Source organism: Mesoplodon mirus (assembly GCF_964341445.2).
Source record: "Mesoplodon mirus genome assembly, chromosome: 2".
Classification (NCBI taxonomy): Eukaryota; Metazoa; Chordata; class Mammalia; order Artiodactyla; family Ziphiidae; genus Mesoplodon; species Mesoplodon mirus.
This window is the reverse complement of record NC_138977.1, coordinates 116,300,526-116,319,046: the sequence shown is the minus strand read 5'-3', so window position 1 is coordinate 116,319,046 and position 18,521 is coordinate 116,300,526. Positions and strand designations below refer to the sequence as shown.

Sequence of the window (18,521 nt, the reverse complement as noted above, 5' to 3'; positions counted from 1 at the left end):
AGCTTACACGTGTGAGGCAAGGTCCTGGAGAAACACCTCACCGAGTGCAGTGGACGGCAGGCAGGACTTGGTGGTGGTCTTCGCTCCCGGGTCCGGGGAAGGGGAGATAACCAGTTAAGGTGGGGGGATTGACATCCGGTGGGCTCCTTAGTTACCAGGGAAACCAGCAGAGGGGCCCACCCCTCACCGCCCCCTTGATAAGAACAATCACCAGCTGGGCCCTGGGAGCAAGTATGTAGGCAGGTCAGTCCTGTGAGTAGGTGTAGGTGAAGCGGGCCCTGGTCAGGCAGGGGATGGACAGAGGGCAAGAGAACAGCCACCCTGAGTGGGCTGACTGTACACTGGGAGAGGGCAGCTCCTGCCCGTCCTCTTGTTTAGCTGCTGTGCCCCCCACCCTAGAGCTCCTGTCTTCTCCTTTTCTTCCCCCAGAGTTACAAAGAGGGGGGCTTCCCTGGTGGCACAGTGGTTGAGAGTCCGCCTGCCGATGCAGGGGACATGGGTTCATGCCCCGGTCCGGGAAGATCTCACATGCCGCGGAGCGGCTGGGCCCGTGAGCCATGGCCGCTGAGCCTGCGCGTCCGGAGCCTGTGCTCCGCAACGGGAGAAGCCACAGCAGTGGGAGGCCTGCGTACAGCAAAAAAAAAAAAAAAAATCAAAGAGGGGCAGGTCTGCTGCCTGGAGCAGGGGTTCTGAGGTGCCCTTCACCAGCCTGGTCCCCGACTCTCCCTCACTGAGAAGTCTGGTGGCGAGTGGAGGTCAGGAGAGACTCCCTGGGCTCTGGCTGGCCACGGGACCCCAGGCCTACCAGCCTGTCGCCCCATGGAGCCTGGGTTTTCTCACGTGTAAAGCAGTTGAGTGATTTCACAGCTCCTCTGCTTTGGAAATTCAGTGACGCTGTGCCCCGGGGCACCCCCCTGCCTTCCTTGCCTCGCGGCCCGTGTGGCTGTAACATCTTTGGTCTGAAGACTTGAGCAGCCATGCCTTCCACGATCCTGTGTCTTTAGGAGTGATCAGTAGATTAAAGTCTGCGCCTCCAACTTCAAACATACAAAGCCTTCATCAGGGCGTCCTGTGACGTGACTGAACTCTTGCAGAATCCCAGAAGTTATCGTGGCGGCATCGGTTTTTGATTGAGAAATGTCGGCAAATTTTAGACGTAACTTTGCTTGACTTTATTATTTATAGTGTCTCGTGTATAAGGGCTAGCGATGGCTTTTTAAAGACAGGATTGTGATTTTTATAGGAGGGGTCACGTTTTAGATTGTCAAAGTACCGTTTAGATGACCCCTATGGCAAACAAGCTAATAAACTACCACTGGCAAAATAAAACACTAGCTTAGATTTAGTTAATGACTTTCAAATACAAAACTCAAAAATCGATTTCAGGTTTTTAGTTAACTGTTTCTAGCCAGGGGTCATCTAACTGACTTTGGAAATTGATAGCTTCGTAAATGGGGGCACAGATGACCCATTTTCACAGAATTGCAAGCCCTGAGTCACATGGAGACCCCAGCACTCCCTCCTAGAAGATGCTGGGTCTTGAGGAAGTGCTCACCGCCCAGAGCCACTGTCCACAGCAGCGCTGTCTGCCAGCCGCCATCCCTCTGAGGTTGTTTTGTTGTCCTCAAGCCAGGGGCTGGGCGCTGGGCTCATAAGCTGAGAGGGTCCTTGGAGCTGAGCCAGCGGCGTTTAGAGATTTAACCAAATAAGCCATCTGACTTTCTTGTTCTTCCAAACCTAGGCCTTAGGCAAATGGCTCCTATTTTCAGGCATCTCCAGATCAAGTCCCAGGTTTTGAAGCATCTCTATGAAGATAGTTTGAAGTTTGGGATGGGTGTGGCGTGAGGTGAGGTTTGCAGTTGGGTTTAAGGTCTGAGGGTGGAGGAGAAGCTCGGAGGAGACGGCAGTGCCTCTGAGATCGAAGCTTTAGCAGGTCCGAACACAGCCCATGTTCTGGGAGGGGGCTGGGGTCCTGGGCCCGGAACGGGCGCCCCCCTCATGGCTCCTCCTCTTCCAGGGCTCCTCCGTGTGTCAGGTGACTGCCGTCGGTGTGACCGTCATCCTGCTCTACGCCTCCCGAGCCTGCTACAACCTGTTCATCCTGTCGTTTTCTCAGAGCAAGAATGTCCATTCCTTTGATTACGACTGGTACAATGTGTCAGACCAGGTCAGTGGGCGCCGACGAGGGCCACCTGATTGGTGGCTCTTTGCTTTGCAGCATCCCATGTGGCAGAGAGGTGTAAGCTCCTTGATTCTGCTGCTAAATAGCTGGGTGACCTTGAGAGTCACTTACCTGGGTGGTGTCTGCACCCTTACCTGTAAAGTGGGATCATAGTTCCTGCCTTGTTCCAGCTCACACACACACACACACACACACACTTCCTTCTCCTTTCTACTTTCTGGGGCTTTTGTCAATCAGTACTTAAATTTTTTAAGTGCTTTCATATAAATGTAATATGATGTTATTAAAGGGTGAAATTTGCAAAGGTAAAAACAAATAGTATCCAGGTTTCAGAAAATACATAAAATTATGAAGTTTTTTTTAATGGAGCATGTAAACTAATAGCATTTGAGGAAATCTAGACAAAAGTGACCAAGAATATTAAGGTGTTAGTAAGAGCCCATTTTATATCTCAATATGAAACTCTTTCTTTTTTTATAATGTATTCTAGAAATTCATAAATTATAAAACAAATGAACAGAGGTAGTGAAATATAATATGGCATCCATCTTCACAAAAGCTCAAAATAAAAAAGAATGAGAATTAGTGTTCTCTCATTTGAGAAATATCGATTCTTTGTCTCCAGCCCTGGGCAAAGTGCTGGGGACACAAAACAGAACAGACCTAAGCCTCCCAGTAGGAGTTTGTGTCTGCTGAGGAAAAGAGCCACACAGATAAGCCATTACAATAAAGAAATAGAAACGTCTGTAGTAGGAGTCTCTTGGATTGAATGGCAAACGCTCCTGAGATTTTCCTGGAAAAACACTGAATACCCAACTCTAGACAAATCCACTTCTAAAATCCCAAGTGCTCAAACCTTGCACTGAATTGCACTGAATTGTGACTCTGGAGGAAAGAATAAAGTGACCATGATAAGTTAAAACTGTGAGGACACGATGAAATCCAGGAGAGGCACATGCAAGATGTTATAATTAGAAAGGATAAAAACCACCACAATAACCACCGCCGGCCTCACCCAGACGAACAGCACAAATACAGGATGGGGGGAAGGCGGGCAAAGCACTGCTGAAGCTCTGTCCTGTTGTGAAAAATCAAACACATAAAGATCTAAACGTTCAACAACGATCAACTAGAAACTTACTCATAATACATAGAGGATTTTTATTGTGGTAAAATATACAATACAATCGACCGTTTTAATCATTTGTAAGTGTCCAGTTCAGAGGCATTCAGTACCTTGACACTGTTGTGCAGCCATCACCACCATCCATCTCCAGAACTTCTTCATCTTCCCAAATGGAGACTCTGTCCCCATTAAACAACAGAGATTTGGTTTTAAAACAAAATAATTATTTCAGCGTTTCTTTCAATTAAGAGCTTATAGTTATAACGAACTTAGAATATCACAATTTAAAAAATTCTGTTGTTTGGGGGATATCTATTTATTTATACATATCTAGATCTATGTGTTGCAACCAAAATAATCTAGGAGCAAGCCAAACAGACGGCCCCAAGTTGCGGGTTATTTATGTAGAATGGAAGAAGCACACACAACACACTTTGGAGACATGTAAGTAGAATTTGAGATGCAGAGTGTGAGAGTAATCTTTCCGAAGAAGAGCACGATTGGTTTCGGCTACTGTACTTTACACACGATGTAGTAGGGAAGGCAAAAGGATTCTGCAGGGGATTGGCCCTTTATGGTTTGATGTTGGTGCAGTCTTCCTTTGAGATGATGGCCTTTCTGATCGACTTGCCCAGAAACAACCTCACACACCTTCCCTCTGCCCTACAGAGGGGAGAGCACTGCTACGCCACGTCCACTCAGCCATCTCACGGGTCTGGCATGTAACCATCCTGGACTCGGAGAATTTTTTTCTAGACAATCTAGCCTGCAGTAAAGCTTTAAAGGGTAAATCATAGGATGTGGTTAATGTGACGAGAAGTTTAAAAACTGACACGTTTATCCCAAGGATGAGACCAAGGGTAACACATGATACACTGCTCTTAAGAACCGGGAGAAGGCAACAGAACAGTCTCATTACTCAGCTGTTGAAGAAAAGAAAATCAGCTTAGAGACTTAATTTGGATGTAAGGAAGATTCTTGGAGGGTGAAGGAATAAAACCTCAGAGATTGGCAGTATCTGTCTTTGAATATTTTGAAGAAGATAATTATCTATCCTGTCTGGTTTAAATAACTCCCCACCTGAGGTCTGGACCATTAGTAGTATCTGATTTCAACATGCACATTTTTGGGGGAAAGAATTACACTGTATTAGATTTATTAGTCTCTGTCATGTTAGAAAGAATCAAATCAAACTTATTTCCTCTGCCCTTAACCTAGTGACTCTCTTATTTTCTTCTCTTTTCAACAGGCAGACTTGAAGAATCAGCTGGGAGATGCCGGATACATAGTATTCGGAGTGGTCCTCTTTGTGTGGGAACTCTTACCTACCACCTTAGTAGTCTACTTCTTTCGAGTTAGAAATTCTGCGAAGGACCTTGTAAGTAAACCACTTTGTATTTGCAGAAGACATCTCCTAATTCTAATCACAAAGCATACAGTTGGAATTTTTTCTTAGATTTTTCAATAGAGAGCCTCTTCCATCCTATTCTGATATGAAAAGTTCCTTGTCTATTTAATTGAGACTTTCTTTTCCCTTAATTATCTTTTGAGGGAAATTTGTTTTTCAGTTTAGCTTTATTTTACAAAAAAAAAAAAAAATTTAAGTTGCATCTTGAGGCCTGGAGATAGTGATTAACTTTTTTTTCCTAATGAAACAGCCACCTCACTAGTATTTGAGCCTTGACTTGCTGTGAACCAAAGATAGAAGCTTTATTTTAGCAAAGGGAAATAGAGAATGGTAATTCAGCTCTTCACCCCTGTGTTGTGCTGGTTGGTGATTAGGGGGTGGAGTGATAGGGAGATACAACCTTATTGTGAAGAATGCTAAAGTCACTCCCCCAATTTGGTCACGTTTCTGCTCAACCAGCTTCATATAAATGTCTTTATGGAGGTGGGATAGAAAATGCCAAACCCAGTAGAGTGGGGAGGCTCCTGGAAGCTTTGCTCCCTGAATTATCCCATCCATAGGAACCAGTGGTAGGATTTTGAATCACTCATCTGTGAAGCCCACAGAAAAGTATACTGAACGTTTTTTGGCCAATGGAAGCAAAGTGTGGGTGGCAGGGAAAGCATAGATACAGTAACCTGTTTTGTGTTTTATCTTGTCTTTTGTTTTGTTTTCTTATTCATCTCTGGATAGTCACTAGTGAGCCAGGAATAGGAAAAAAAAAAAAAGTAATACTGGAGCAGGGTGGGTAGTGGAGAAGCACAGCCTGACCAATGGGCCCTTGAAGACAGAGTGTGTGGGCACTGTTTTCTAGATCTGAGAGTCAGTTTCCTCGCCTTTTATTATTTTTAGCTTCAGGACAGCAGTTCTGTGCTCTGTCTGACCTTTACTGGCATTGGGAACACCTGGAGGCTTCTGTAAAGTCAGACCCAAATGCTTCCCCATCAGTGGCAGAGAAACATGGGGAAGGTGGGCAGGGGACCCCAGGCCAGAGTCTAGTGCCTTGTTTTCTTTCCTTCTCTGAAGACAGACAGTTGAAGCTTTCTGGAAAGAGCCTCTTAACAAATATCCCTGTGCTCACTGTGCTTCTCCTCGGCTCCATGGGCCTTCTCACCACTTCCTAGTGTGACAGAGGCTTGGGAACTACACTCCCTAAACCCAAGGCAGCCTGAAGGAGAGAGTGCACATCTGAGTCCTAAGGGGTGAAAGACTGTCGTTCAAAGTACAATTTTTTTTTCTCTTGATATTTAATGTTCTTTCCATCACATCTCTGTTGATTAAAATGAAAGAAAAAAAAAGAAATAGTATAAAGAATCATCCTGGTTGAGTTTCAAAGTACTATTTTATTAAGTGAATACAGAATAATAGGGATAGTCTCATTTGTACTCTTACGTCTCATTGTCCAGGGAAACATGTCAGCCTTAACACACTCTCTGTGTATGTGTATAGAGTTACTTGGCTATTGTGTTTGAATATATTTACTGTTTAGGGTATTATCTGGAGCAGTGGTTCCCAAACTTTTTGGCGTCAGGACACTTTACACTGATACATTATTATTTGTTTTGTTTGTTTTTATTGAGATATAATTGATATAACATTATATTCATTTTAGGTTTACAGTATAACAATTTGATATTTATATATATTGCAAAATGATCACCACAATACGTCCAACTAATGTGTCACCACACATAGCTTATTAATTTTTTTTCTTGCAGTAGGAACTTTCAAGATCCATTCTTTTTTTTTTTTTGCGGTACGTGGGCCTCTCACTGCTGTGGCTTCTCCCGTTGCGGAGCACAGGCTCCGGACATGCAGGCTCAGCGGCCATGGCTCACGGGCCCAGCCGCTCCGTGGTATGTGGGATCTTCCCAGATTGGGGCACGAACTCGTGTCCCCTGCATTGGCAGGTGGACGCTCAACCACTGTGCCACCAGGGAAGCCCCAAGATCCATTCTTATAACTAATTTCAAATATGCAATACAGTATTAACTATAGTCACCATGTTGTACATGGATCCCCATGACTTATTCATTTTATAACTGGAAGTTTGTATCTTTTGACTTTCTTCACCCATTTCACCCACCTCCAACCTCAGGCAACCACCAGTCTGTTTTCTATATTTGTGAGCTTGGGGTTTGTTTGTTTTTAGATTCCACATATAAGTGAGATCATATGGTATTTACCTTTTTCTTTTTGCCTTTTTTTAGTTGACTTATTTCATAACATAATGCCCTCAAGGTCCAACCATATTTTTGCAAATGGCGAGATTTCATTCTTTTTTCTTTTTTAAAAATTTTATTGAAGTATAGTTGATTTACAATGTTGTGTTAATTTCTGCTGTATAGCAGTGACTCAGTTATACATATATGTATTCTTTTTCATATTCTTTTCCATTATGGTTTATCAGGAGATTTCATTCTTTTTATGGCTGAATATTTCTAGTGTGTGTGTATCACATTTTCTTTATCCATCCATGCATTGGTGGACACTTGGGTTGTTCCCACATCTTGCCTATTGTAAATAATGCTGCAGTGAACATGGGGGTATATGTATCTTTTTGAATTAGTGTTTTTGTTTTCTTCAGATAAATATGCAAGAGAGAAATTGCTGGATTGTGGTAGTTCTGTTTTTAATTTTTTGAGGAACCTCCATAGTGGCTGCACCAATTTACATTCCCACCAGCAGTGCACATGTATTCAAGGATTCCCTTTCCTCCACATCCTCGCCAACACTTATCTTTTTTTTTTTTTTGATTATAGCCATTCTGACAGATATGCAATGATACTGATTGTGGTTTTGATTTTTATTTCCCTGATCATTAATGACATTGAGCATCTTTTCATGTAACCAGTTGGCCATCTTCTTTGGAAAAATGTTCAGATCCTCTGCCCATTTTAAAATCAGGTTGTGGTGTTTTGTTTTTGTTTTGCTATTGAGTTGTATGAGTTCTTTATATATTTTGTATATCAACCCCTTATCAGATCTAGGATTTGCCAATATTTTCTACCATTCAGGAGGTTGCCTTTTCATTTTGTTGATGGTTTCCTCTGGTGTGCAGAAGCTTTAGTTTCATGTAGTCCCAGTTGTATATTTTTGCTTTTGTTTCCTTTGCTTTTGGAGTCAGATCCAAAAATCGTCAAGACTGATGTCAAGGACGTTATTGCCTATGTTTTTTCTAGGAGTTCTGTGATTTCAAGTCTTTCATCCCTTTTTAAAAAAATATTTATTTATTTATTTTTGGCTGTGTTGGGTCTTCGTTGCTGCGCGTGGGCCTTCTCTAGTTGCGGTAAGCGGGGGCTACTCTTCGTTGCGGTGCACGGGCTTCTCATTGCAGTGGCTTCTCTTGTGGTGGAGCACGGGCTCTAGGTGCATGGGCTTCAGTAGTTGTGGCGCACAGGCTCAGTAGTTGTGGCGCACGGGCTTAGTTGCTCTGCGGGATCTTTCCGGACCAGGGCTCGAACCCGTGTACCTTGCGTTGGCAGGCGGATTCTTAACCACTGCACCACCAAGGAAGTCCCCTTCATCCCTTTTGAGTTAATTTTTGTGCATGGTGTAAGATAGTGGTCCAGTTTTCCCAGCACCACTTATTTAAGAGACTGTGCTTTCCCCATTGTATGTTCTTGGCTGCTTTGTTGTAAATTAATTGACCATATATTCTTAGGTTTCTTTCTGGGCTCTCTGTACTGTTCTATTGATCTGTTTCTATGCCAATATCTTACTGTTTTGATATACCTTCATAATATAGTTTGAAATCAGGGGACGTGATGCTGCTGGCTTTGTTCTTTTTGCTCAAGGTTGCTTTGGCTATTTGGGGTTACATTGATAAATTGAGGACTCCAAAAAGTTTGTTTGGAGGTGTGTATGTGTGTGAGAAAAATTTTGAATGCTCATTTATTAATTCATTGTAAATAATAAACCTATAACGTTACCATAAAATTTTTTTATGAAAAAGAACTATATTTTCCGAAACAAATTAGTGAGAAGAGTAGCATTGTTTTAAAATTCTGTGACTCTTTTTAATGTCTGGGTTAATAGAAGACAGCTGGATTCTCATATCTGCTGCTGCATTCAGTCTGTAGTGATACGTTGTTTTGGTCGAAGTATATGAAGAAGATCCAGTTTCACAGAGATACATAGTTGCAAAAATGAGTATTTTAATAGCTTTTTGATTAGCATAATTGTGAATATTCTTTAACTTACACTCAAACTTAACAAGTTGTGATTTCTTAAAAGTTAGCTGCAATATGGAATCTAAAACCATATCAGTGAACTTTAAAGGTTGTGTTATACATTAACATCCATTGGCTTACCTTGCAGTTTGAATGGATCTTTTACCAATGCATGGTTTTGTATTTAATACCATGTGTTGGTCATTTGGAAAATTCTCGTTTATTGAGTTATACAGATCTTCCAAAAGTTAAGTTTTTATTATACAATATCAAAAAATATATATATATCATTCATTAATATTACCACGGATCATCAGAAAAATCTTTAAATATTGGGAAGCTGCCAAGCTCACGGTGGGGAATACAAGTTTTCCAAAGCTTTAATTTTTGCTTCAATGCTCAAATTTGATCAGTGGCAACAAATACTGTCATATGTTTTCCTTGAATTGACAGCTCAGTTCATTCACTTTTGAGACAATGTCTGCCAGATGCCCACATCTGAAAAACCATGGTTGTCATGACTTTTCAAGTTGCATGAAGAAAGCAGCTACAGCTCAGAGTTGTACAGGATCTTGTCCTTATAATAAAACTGGTCAGTTTTTCCTGCTTCCTTAAGACCTTCTTAAGTGAACCTTTTTCTCACTGTGATTGTGTAGTCGGGGAAGAACCTGGTAAGTACCAGCGCAGCTGGTCCCACTGCTTTGAAATCTGCTAAAGCACCAGCAGTTTTACTGCTTTTGTGCCACTGGTGCCAATGTGAACACAATGGAAAAGGCAAACAGAATCTTAATATGCTAATTACGTAAATAGGTATGACCCTGTCAGTTCTTGAAAGCATCTCGGGGGGCCTCCAGCAGTCCGTGGACCACACTGATAACTGCTCATCTACAGTAGCATGTTAGCGAATTAAAATGATTCTTTTTGCCCTAAAGGACATTATCTCCTAATGCATCCTGAGGGAGTGAATTCATGATACAAAATCATAAATAGAAAACCCTTTCCCATTTTTATATCATACTCAGGAAGTTAAGTCTCATGAGCAGGTGTTGAGTGTCATATCTGGCTCGGTGAAGCACCAGTGTTCATAAAATACCCTTGGGCAAGGCAACCAGGGTTAATGCCATTATTATATACAGAACTTGCTAAAAATAGCTAACAGTTATATAGCATTTATAGATGCTAGGCACTGTTCTAAGCACTTTAAATATATTAAATTCTTTAATCCTCACAATAGCTCTGTGAGGTAAAATCTAGTATTATACTCATTTTGAGATGAGGAAACTCAGGCTCAAGATCCCCATGGCTAGTAGGAGGCAGAGCTGGGATTCAAACCAAGGCAGCCTGGCTCCTAAGTCCATGATTTTATTTTATTTTTCTTTTGTTTCTTTTTGTGACTTGTTTATTTGACTTCACATACTAAGTCCATGATTTTAATTCTGTGCTGCACTGTGGCTTTACTTGGCATAATAACATTTGGAGAAGAAATTAAATTCCTAATGACTCAATAATCTATTACTATCTGTAACTTCTGTAATTGCTTGGAGAAAAAGGTCAAATATTCTTTTGGGGGAGATTTATAATTTAACTCATACTCATTGACTTTAAAAAAGCACATACTGCAGGTAGGGCGTTTTAAAAAAAGTTAACTACCATTTGTATCCAAAATACAGTTGGTATAAACCAGCCTCTACACTTGGCGTCGTCACTAGAGCTGGTGTAACAGTATACTCGATGTGTGGCTCTTTGCCATCCACGTCAGAATCCTGAGGGGTGCTTGGTGTAAGTACTGATGCTTAGGCCATGTTCTGGACCCAGTTCAGAATCTCTGGGATAGGTTCTGGGAATCCACATTTTAAATAATTTATTAAGTACTCAAGTGATATGAATGCACTGTAAAGTTTGAGAATCCCCTCTCCATTTCATATATATATATATTTTTTAAATAGCTTTATTGAGATATAATTCCCATACCAAACAATTCACCCATTTCACGTGTATAATTCAGTGGTTTTTGGTATATTCAGGTATGTGCAATCATCACCACAGTTTTTTTTTTTTTTTTTTTTTTTTTTGCTGTACGCGGGCCTCCCACTGTTGTGGCCTCTCCCGTTGCGGAGCACAGGCTCCGGACGCACAGGCTCAGCGGCCATGGCTCACGGGCCCAGCCGCTCCGCGGCATATGGGATCCTCCCAGACCGGGGCACGAACCCGTATCCCCTGCATCGGCAGGCAGACTCTCAACCACTGCGCCACCAGGGAGGCCCATCACCACAGTTTTTAGAACATTTTTATCACCTCAGAAAGAAACTTCATACTCTTATCTATCACTTCCCATCCCCCTGCCCCCAAGCGACTACTAATCTACTTTCTGTGAATATAGATTTCCCTATTCTGAACTTTGATATGAATGGGATCATACAGTATGCCATTTTCTGTCACCGGCTTCTTCTACTTAGCATAATGTTTTCAAGGTTCATCCAAATTGTAGTATGTATTAGTACTTCGTTCCTTTTTATGGCCAGTTAATATTTCTTTGCATGGATGTGCCACATCTTGTTTATTCATCCACTGATGGATATTCGGGTTGTTTATGTCTTTTGGCTACTTATGAATAATGCTACTATGAACATTCATGTACAAGTTTCTGTACATATGTCTTCATGTCTCTTGGGTATATATCTAGGAGTGCAGTTGCTGGGTCATTTGGTAACTCTAGGTTTAACTTTTTGAGAAACTGACAGACCGCTTCCCACAGGGAGTGCACCATTCCGCATTCCCAGCAGTCATCCTCCCCAGCACTTGCTTTTTGATTCAGGATGCCCTGATAGAGATCTCATTGTGGCTTTTGATTTGTATTTCCCTGATGACTAATGATGTCAAGCATTTTTTATGTACTTATGGGCCATTTGTATGTCTTCCTTGGAAAAATGTCTATTCAGATCTTTTGCCCACTTTTAAAAAAAATTTCTATTTTTCTTTGGCTGCAGTGCGTGGCTTGCGGGATCTTCGTTCCCCAACCAGGGATTGAACCTGGATGCTTAGCAGTGAGTGCAGAGTCCTAACCACTGGACCACCAGGGAATTCCCTGCCCACTTTTTTTTTTGCGGTATGTGGGCCTCTCACTGTTTGTGGCCTCTCCTGTTGTGGAGCACAGGCTCCGGATGCGCAGGCTCAACGGCCATGGCTCACGGGCCCAGCCGCTCTGCGGCATGTGGGATCTTCCCAGACCGGGGCACGAACCCGTGTCCCCTGCATTGGCAGGCGGACTCTCAACCACTGCGCCACCAGGGAAGCCCCCTGCCCACTTTTGAGTTGTCTTTTTACCATTGAGTTATGAGTCCTTTATATATTTTAGATATAAGTCCCTTGTAAAGATATATGATTTGCAAATATTTTCTCATTCTGTGGCTGTCTTTTCATTTGATGGTATCTTTTGACGGAAAAATATTTTTAATTTTGAAGTCCAGTTTATCTGTTTTTTTGGTTTGTTGCTCATGTTTTTGGTGTCATATCTAAGAATCCTCTGCTAAATTGTAGGTCATGAAGATTTGCCCCTATATTTTCTTCTAAGAGTTTTATAATTTTTACTCTTTCGTTTAGGTCTTTGATCCATTTTGAGTTACTTTTTGTATATGTGTGAGGTAAGGGTCCAACTTCATTCTTTGTTTAGACATTCTTGAACTGCTATAAATAGTAAATTTGAAGGTGTCCCACCTTGTATAAGTTCCGCTTTGCTTCCTGTGTTTGGCTAGAAGAGTCTTAGAAAAGCAGAAATTCACGTATAGATATCCATCCTATAATAACCTTTTTTCATACTCTGTTGGTTAACTTTTAAATAGACCACTAGGGACTTCCCTGATGGTCCAGTGGTTAAGACTCTGTGCTTCCACTGAAGGGAGTGCGGGTTCAGTTCCTGATCGCGGAACTAAGATCTCACATGCTGCACCGTGTGGCCAAAAAAAAAAAAAAGACCACTAATGATATGTACAAAGATGTCAAACAAACATGGGATTTTATGCCAGGTTGAATCCACAAATGCGGAATCCGCATATACAGAGGACTGACTGTACTATATCATTTTATATAAGGGACTTGAGCATCCTTGGATTTTGGTATCTGGGGGGTGGTCCTAGAACCAGTCCCCTGTGGACAGCTGTAATTTTTTTTGAGAGGTGAACTCAGCTTGGGGACAGAAACAGGAGGGGCAGATTATAGAAATTGGATAAGAAACTCTCTCAAAATTTCATCATTTCATTATTTTAATTTGTTGTGAATGCCCACATCATTATACAGGTTTATATCTAATTTGGGACTGTCTAGTTTGGCTGATTTGGGTATTGTCTGATTTTTCTGTAAGAGATTAAAACGGTGATAATTCACTGCTGCAAGCAGAACTCTGAAAGAAGATTTTGTCCATACTGATAAGAGAAAAAGTTAATACCTCTTAAATTAAAAAGTAACTGAAATGAACACTCCAGCTGAACAAGTGCCTCCATCCAGGTGGATAGAGCATCTTTAGTCTCTTGCAAGAAAGAGATGTTATTTATCATTGCCTCAAGCAAGGCACAGTGTCTGAAAATACACTGAACCATTACACTGTCTTTCTAGACCAACCCTGGAATGGTCCCCAGCCATGGATTTGGTCCCAGATCTTATTTCTTTGACAACCCTCGAAGATATGACAGTGATGATGACCTTGCCTGGAACATTGCCCCTCAGGGACTTCAGGGAAGGTAAGACCTTAGTTCATGCTGGAGGGGCGTGGTTAGGAGGCTGAGGGCTGAGCCAGTGAAATGGGTTCAAACTAAACGGAAATGCCTGCATAAAACTCCGGAGCTGGAGGTAGGGTGAGGCCAACAGAAAAAGGAGGGGAAGCATCTGAGTAGTAAGACTAACTGCAACCAGAGTCGAAACCCACCTCCTGAGATCATGCGCTTCATGACCTCTGCCAAGGCCACGGTCACGGTCTGCAAACAGGAGGTGGGGTAGCTACTGGATTCCCTTCCCACTCTTCAGCCCAGGGACGCTTCAGCCACACTCCACTTCTCAGCGATCATCCTGTCCCCTCTCTCGACCTGTGAATCTGGGACTTCAAGGCCAGCAGGGGCGAGAGGGGCAGAAAGGGCTGACCTAGTGCTTGCCAGGCTCCTCTCTTCACTCTGCCCGTCCTCCCAGGACCCCTGGACTGTTCCTGTGAAAGGGTAGCTTCAGGCTGAGTGTTTTTTAGAAGTGAAAGCTTATCTTATGAAATCCTTTGTGAATTTAAAGACCTACCGTTAACATATTAAGGTAAATTCTTTCTCCCCCTGGGGCAAAATGATGAAGATATGCTTGCTTTTCTGCTCTTTATTACTACAGTAAAATCCTTAGAAAACCTTAAAAGAGGTCTGAAAGGAGTCCTTGTTATAGGGTCAGAAAACGCTGGGAGAATACCTTGCTTTCTCAGTGGATCAGGGAGCAGAGAAATCCTGGTCAGATGACAGAAGAAAAGATGATAGTGCTGGGGGAAAAAGAGCGCAGAGCAGTCCACCCAGCCGGCAGCTGTAAAGAACACAGATACTGGGAAAGGAGTCAGTGAACTCCAGGTCAAGAGGCGTCCCATCTCTCTTCCCTAAAACTGTTCTCTTCTCCAGTCCCCACGGCATTGCCTGTTCGCCGTGTATGTCCCTCTGTAACCTGCTGGAGCAGCCCTAACCTCTCATGTGCTGGAAGAGACACAGCTGAGGGCGCCCTCACTGCCTCTGTGGAAGAAGAAAAGATCCCCTTTCCATTACACAGAGGAAAATAATGATGATAAAACAACAATAATGTACATTATTGAGAGCTAACTGTATAGTAAGATTCTGTTATAAACATTTTACAGGTATTAACTCACAAAAGCCCAACAAGGTAGTTACCAATATTACTCCCATTCTAGCAGATAATAAAATTGAGGCACAGAAAAAAAATTTTTTTTAATCGAGGCACAGAAGTTATTTGTCCAAAGACACACAGGTAGGATGGACCTAGAGTCTGACATACAGAGTGAAGTAAGTCAGAAAGAGAAAAACAGATACCGTATGCTAACACATATATATGGAATCTAAGGGTAAAAAAAAAGTCATGAAGAACCTAGGGGTAAGACGGGAATAAAGACACAGACCTACTAGAGAATGGACTTGAGGATATGGGGAGGGGGAAGGGTAAGCTGGGACAAAGTGAGAGAGTGGCATGGACATATATACACTACCAAACGTAAAATAGATAGCTAGTGGGAAGCAGCCGCAGAGCACAGGGAGAACAGCTCGGTGCTTTGTGACCACCTAGAGGGGTGGGATAGGGAGGGAGATGCAAGAGGGAAGAGATATGGGAACATATGTGTATGTATAACTGATTCACTTTGTTATAAAGCAGAAACTAACACTATTGTAAAGCAAGTATACTCCAATAAAGATGTTAAAAAAAAAAGACACACAGGTAGTGAACTATACTCTCCATTAGGATTCAGATACAATTTGTTGCTAAAGCGTTTTGTTATACATAGTGATTGGCTGCAGTATTACTACACTTCTGGGCTCTATAGAGTTCAGGTGACTTTTGTGGGTGGCCTTCTAGCTACTGTGCATAGCACTGTTTAGTGGGAAAACGGGCTTCGAGAAGCTCCTTTGAACAGCTTTGGGATTGTCTGGTTTATACAAAACCCTTGTTCTGTCTACCTAAAATCGGCATGTCATCAACAGTCAGCATAATGTTTCACGTCACTGAAATCTCTCTTTTTCTTTTCAAGTTTTGCTCCAGACTGCTATGATTGGGGACAACAAACTAACAGCTTCCTGGCTCAAGTAGGAACTTTACAACCAGACTCAATTTTGGATCCTGACAAACCAAGCCATGGGTAGCATCAGTTAACAGTTATATGGACGATGCCTCAGTTGAAAATCTTCAGAAAGACTAATTTAATGACAGCTGAATTTTTAGGGCATGTTTCCTTAAGAAATAGGACTTGATTTTTCTTTGTTACAGGTTTCTGATGGCTCCATAGGACTAAGCAATAATTTAGATTGATAAAAACCTTATTTTAGTACTAAAAAGTGAGCCTGGCTACCTGTTTCAGTGAGTATAATTTAAACTTCAAAAAAATTCTGTACTTTTATAAAGATGTATTTTATATAACTTAATGCTAAAATATACTAGGATTTTTTGAGAACGTTACTGCAATATATGTTGTAGTTTGCACAGACTTTTATGCATAATTCACTTTAAAAGTATACAGTATATGGTCTGATGGTTTTTTTTTTTTTTTTAAAGGCTTTTGGACTAAAGTATTCCTCAAATCCTTACCTCTTCAGATTGCTCAGATTCTGGTAGACTCTAAGTACAGTTGACATCTAGAAAGCCGATTGCAGCTCCAGTGTTGAAAGTTACAATGTAGCAGAATGTCAACAGACTGCATAGTAGGTAAATTGGCTCCTTAAGAGTTGTTGGAGGCATAGATGGTTGGTTCCTCAGAATCTCCTAAATTTTGCCAAAATTTAGTACTCCTTTCAACAGGGCACTAATGTATACCATCAGTGATAAGTTGATAATGTTAATAAAAACATTGATAGAATTGACTTACACTATTAAACTTCCTCTGCTGTATTCAGAGACTTTTGCACAGTTTGTTAGCCCAGTGGATCTAATACCCATTACCTCAGGACTTCAGCAAGACTGCACCTTTCCCAGCTCACTGAACATTCATTACTGAACAATGAAGAGGTTCTCAACGAAGAGGTTCTCAAAAGGGGTTTAGTAACAGGTAGCCCTGAGGCCTTGAGCCAAAAGACTATGTGGAATCCTAACAGTTTTCTTATAGTTTCCAACCATATTTAAAATAATACTTTTTATTTTTAAGTAGCTCTGAAAGCAGCCCACTGGAAGCTGCGTGTTTAAAATGGTAGTAGCCCTGCAGTATCCTATAGCATGAGTCCTGCCTCTCAGCCATGTAAAAGGTCATTCCAGACAGCTGCTTCTAAGTTGTCTTTCACTTAAGTGAAACACGTCATGAAATAGTAGTTCCCCGACCATAAATGCCATTCTAAAATCTCGAAGCCTATATATATACATACATATGTGGCCTGCAGTTATAAAACTGCCTATAATAGGAGACTGTACATGGCTCTGTCAGGGAGGCTAGAGTACTAGAGGAAGTATTGTTACCAGAAAGTATCTTTCTGCTCTGCCTAGGAAATGTCACATCTCGGGACAGAGGGAGGGGCAGGTGAAAAAGAACTTATATTAGTAAGTTCTGCCCACGTGATGAAACCCATTTCTGATGTCTTCCTTCCCAGTTTGGCCTTCAGGAATAACTTGTCTCCGGGCACTGATTTCACAGCGATCAAGTCTGCTTCTCTTATCTTGATGGTATTTAAAAATCAGGATCTCAAGTTTTCAGTGGGTCATGATTGGGTTTTTCACGTGTACCAACACCTTCACCCTGCATAATCACACACAACAACATTCTTGCTTTTCAGTATATGGAAGAATTTGGGTCATGTATTTAAAACAGTTACTGCCAGGGAAAATTCTACACTGAAGCAAAATTTGCACTGATTATTCAGGTTACCTTAAAATATTATAAGTTGTTATTCTAAATAGCTTTAAGAACACCCTACTTGTCATACTATCTTTGTTAGTGATACTTAGAAGAATTTAAAGGCAGACTCAGCAAATGCTTAAAAATCCTTTAAATCATGCTTTCAGGAAGTACTGCAGTTCTTCAATATTAGGTCAAAACATCATGCAATTATTATACTCATCCTATGACATACAAATATCTTATTCTTTTATAATTGGCAAGAAAATTGAAATACTCAGCATTAACTGATAAAAGCCATAATCTATTTTTATGATTAAGCTGCTAGTATTATTTGAACTATTATTTTTTTATCAGAAAGGATAAAAATGTTCTAAGTGCCTATTTTTCTTTTCTTCCCTTTTTGAAAAGTAATGCCTTAAAGTACAAGTAATGTAAACACATCTAGAATATGAAAAACTATGATTGTAACAAACTGTCTCATAGTAAATGATCATGTGTACTCTGAAATGTTGCATGTATGGTGTGGAAAGGAAAATTAAAATTTCCTCTAACTTCCTAATTTACTTGTGTTGCCAAGTACACTAACAAAGCTACTCCTAGGTGAAATACTAAAGGCCAAGAGAAGGCAAGGAATGGTGATTACTGGTTCTAAAATACCCAACTGTCCTCTTGTTTTAAGGCAACATGATGAAATTAAAACTCCCATAATTTGAACGTTAAAAAAGTATGGGGAAGTATGGCAATATCACTGAAAATTTTGTACCATCATTTAGCTAAGTCTGATTCAACACTAAAAGGCTGCATTGAATGTTCCTGTGCATCCACTGGAAATATGCATAACAGTTAATTATGGAGTTAATTGTCTAAAGAATTCCAACTGATTTGTGTACAGGCAGACCTTGGAGATAACTGCAGTTTGGTTCCAGATCACTGCAATAAAGCAAAACATTGCAATAAAGTGAATCACATGAATTTTTTTGGTTTCCCAGTGCATATAAAAGTTATGTTTACACTACACTGTAGTCTACTAAGTGTGC

General features: G+C 41.2%; 1 protein-coding gene across 1 annotated transcript in view; it reads left to right on the top strand.

The window, feature by feature from the left end:
* GPR137B (G protein-coupled receptor 137B) overlaps positions 1 to 18,043 on the top strand; it is a 54,930-nt gene extending 36,887 nt beyond the window's left edge. Inside the window, exons 4-7 of the mRNA XM_082640779.1 lie at positions 2,018 to 2,167; positions 4,558 to 4,686; positions 13,536 to 13,660; positions 15,694 to 18,043. Of these exons, the coding sequence (XP_082496905.1) occupies positions 2,018 to 2,167; positions 4,558 to 4,686; positions 13,536 to 13,660; positions 15,694 to 15,805 (516 nt within the window). The 3' untranslated portion in view covers positions 15,806 to 18,043. The remainder of the gene's footprint in view (positions 1 to 2,017; positions 2,168 to 4,557; positions 4,687 to 13,535; positions 13,661 to 15,693) is intronic.
* The last annotated feature ends 478 nt before the right edge of the window (positions 18,044 to 18,521 follow it).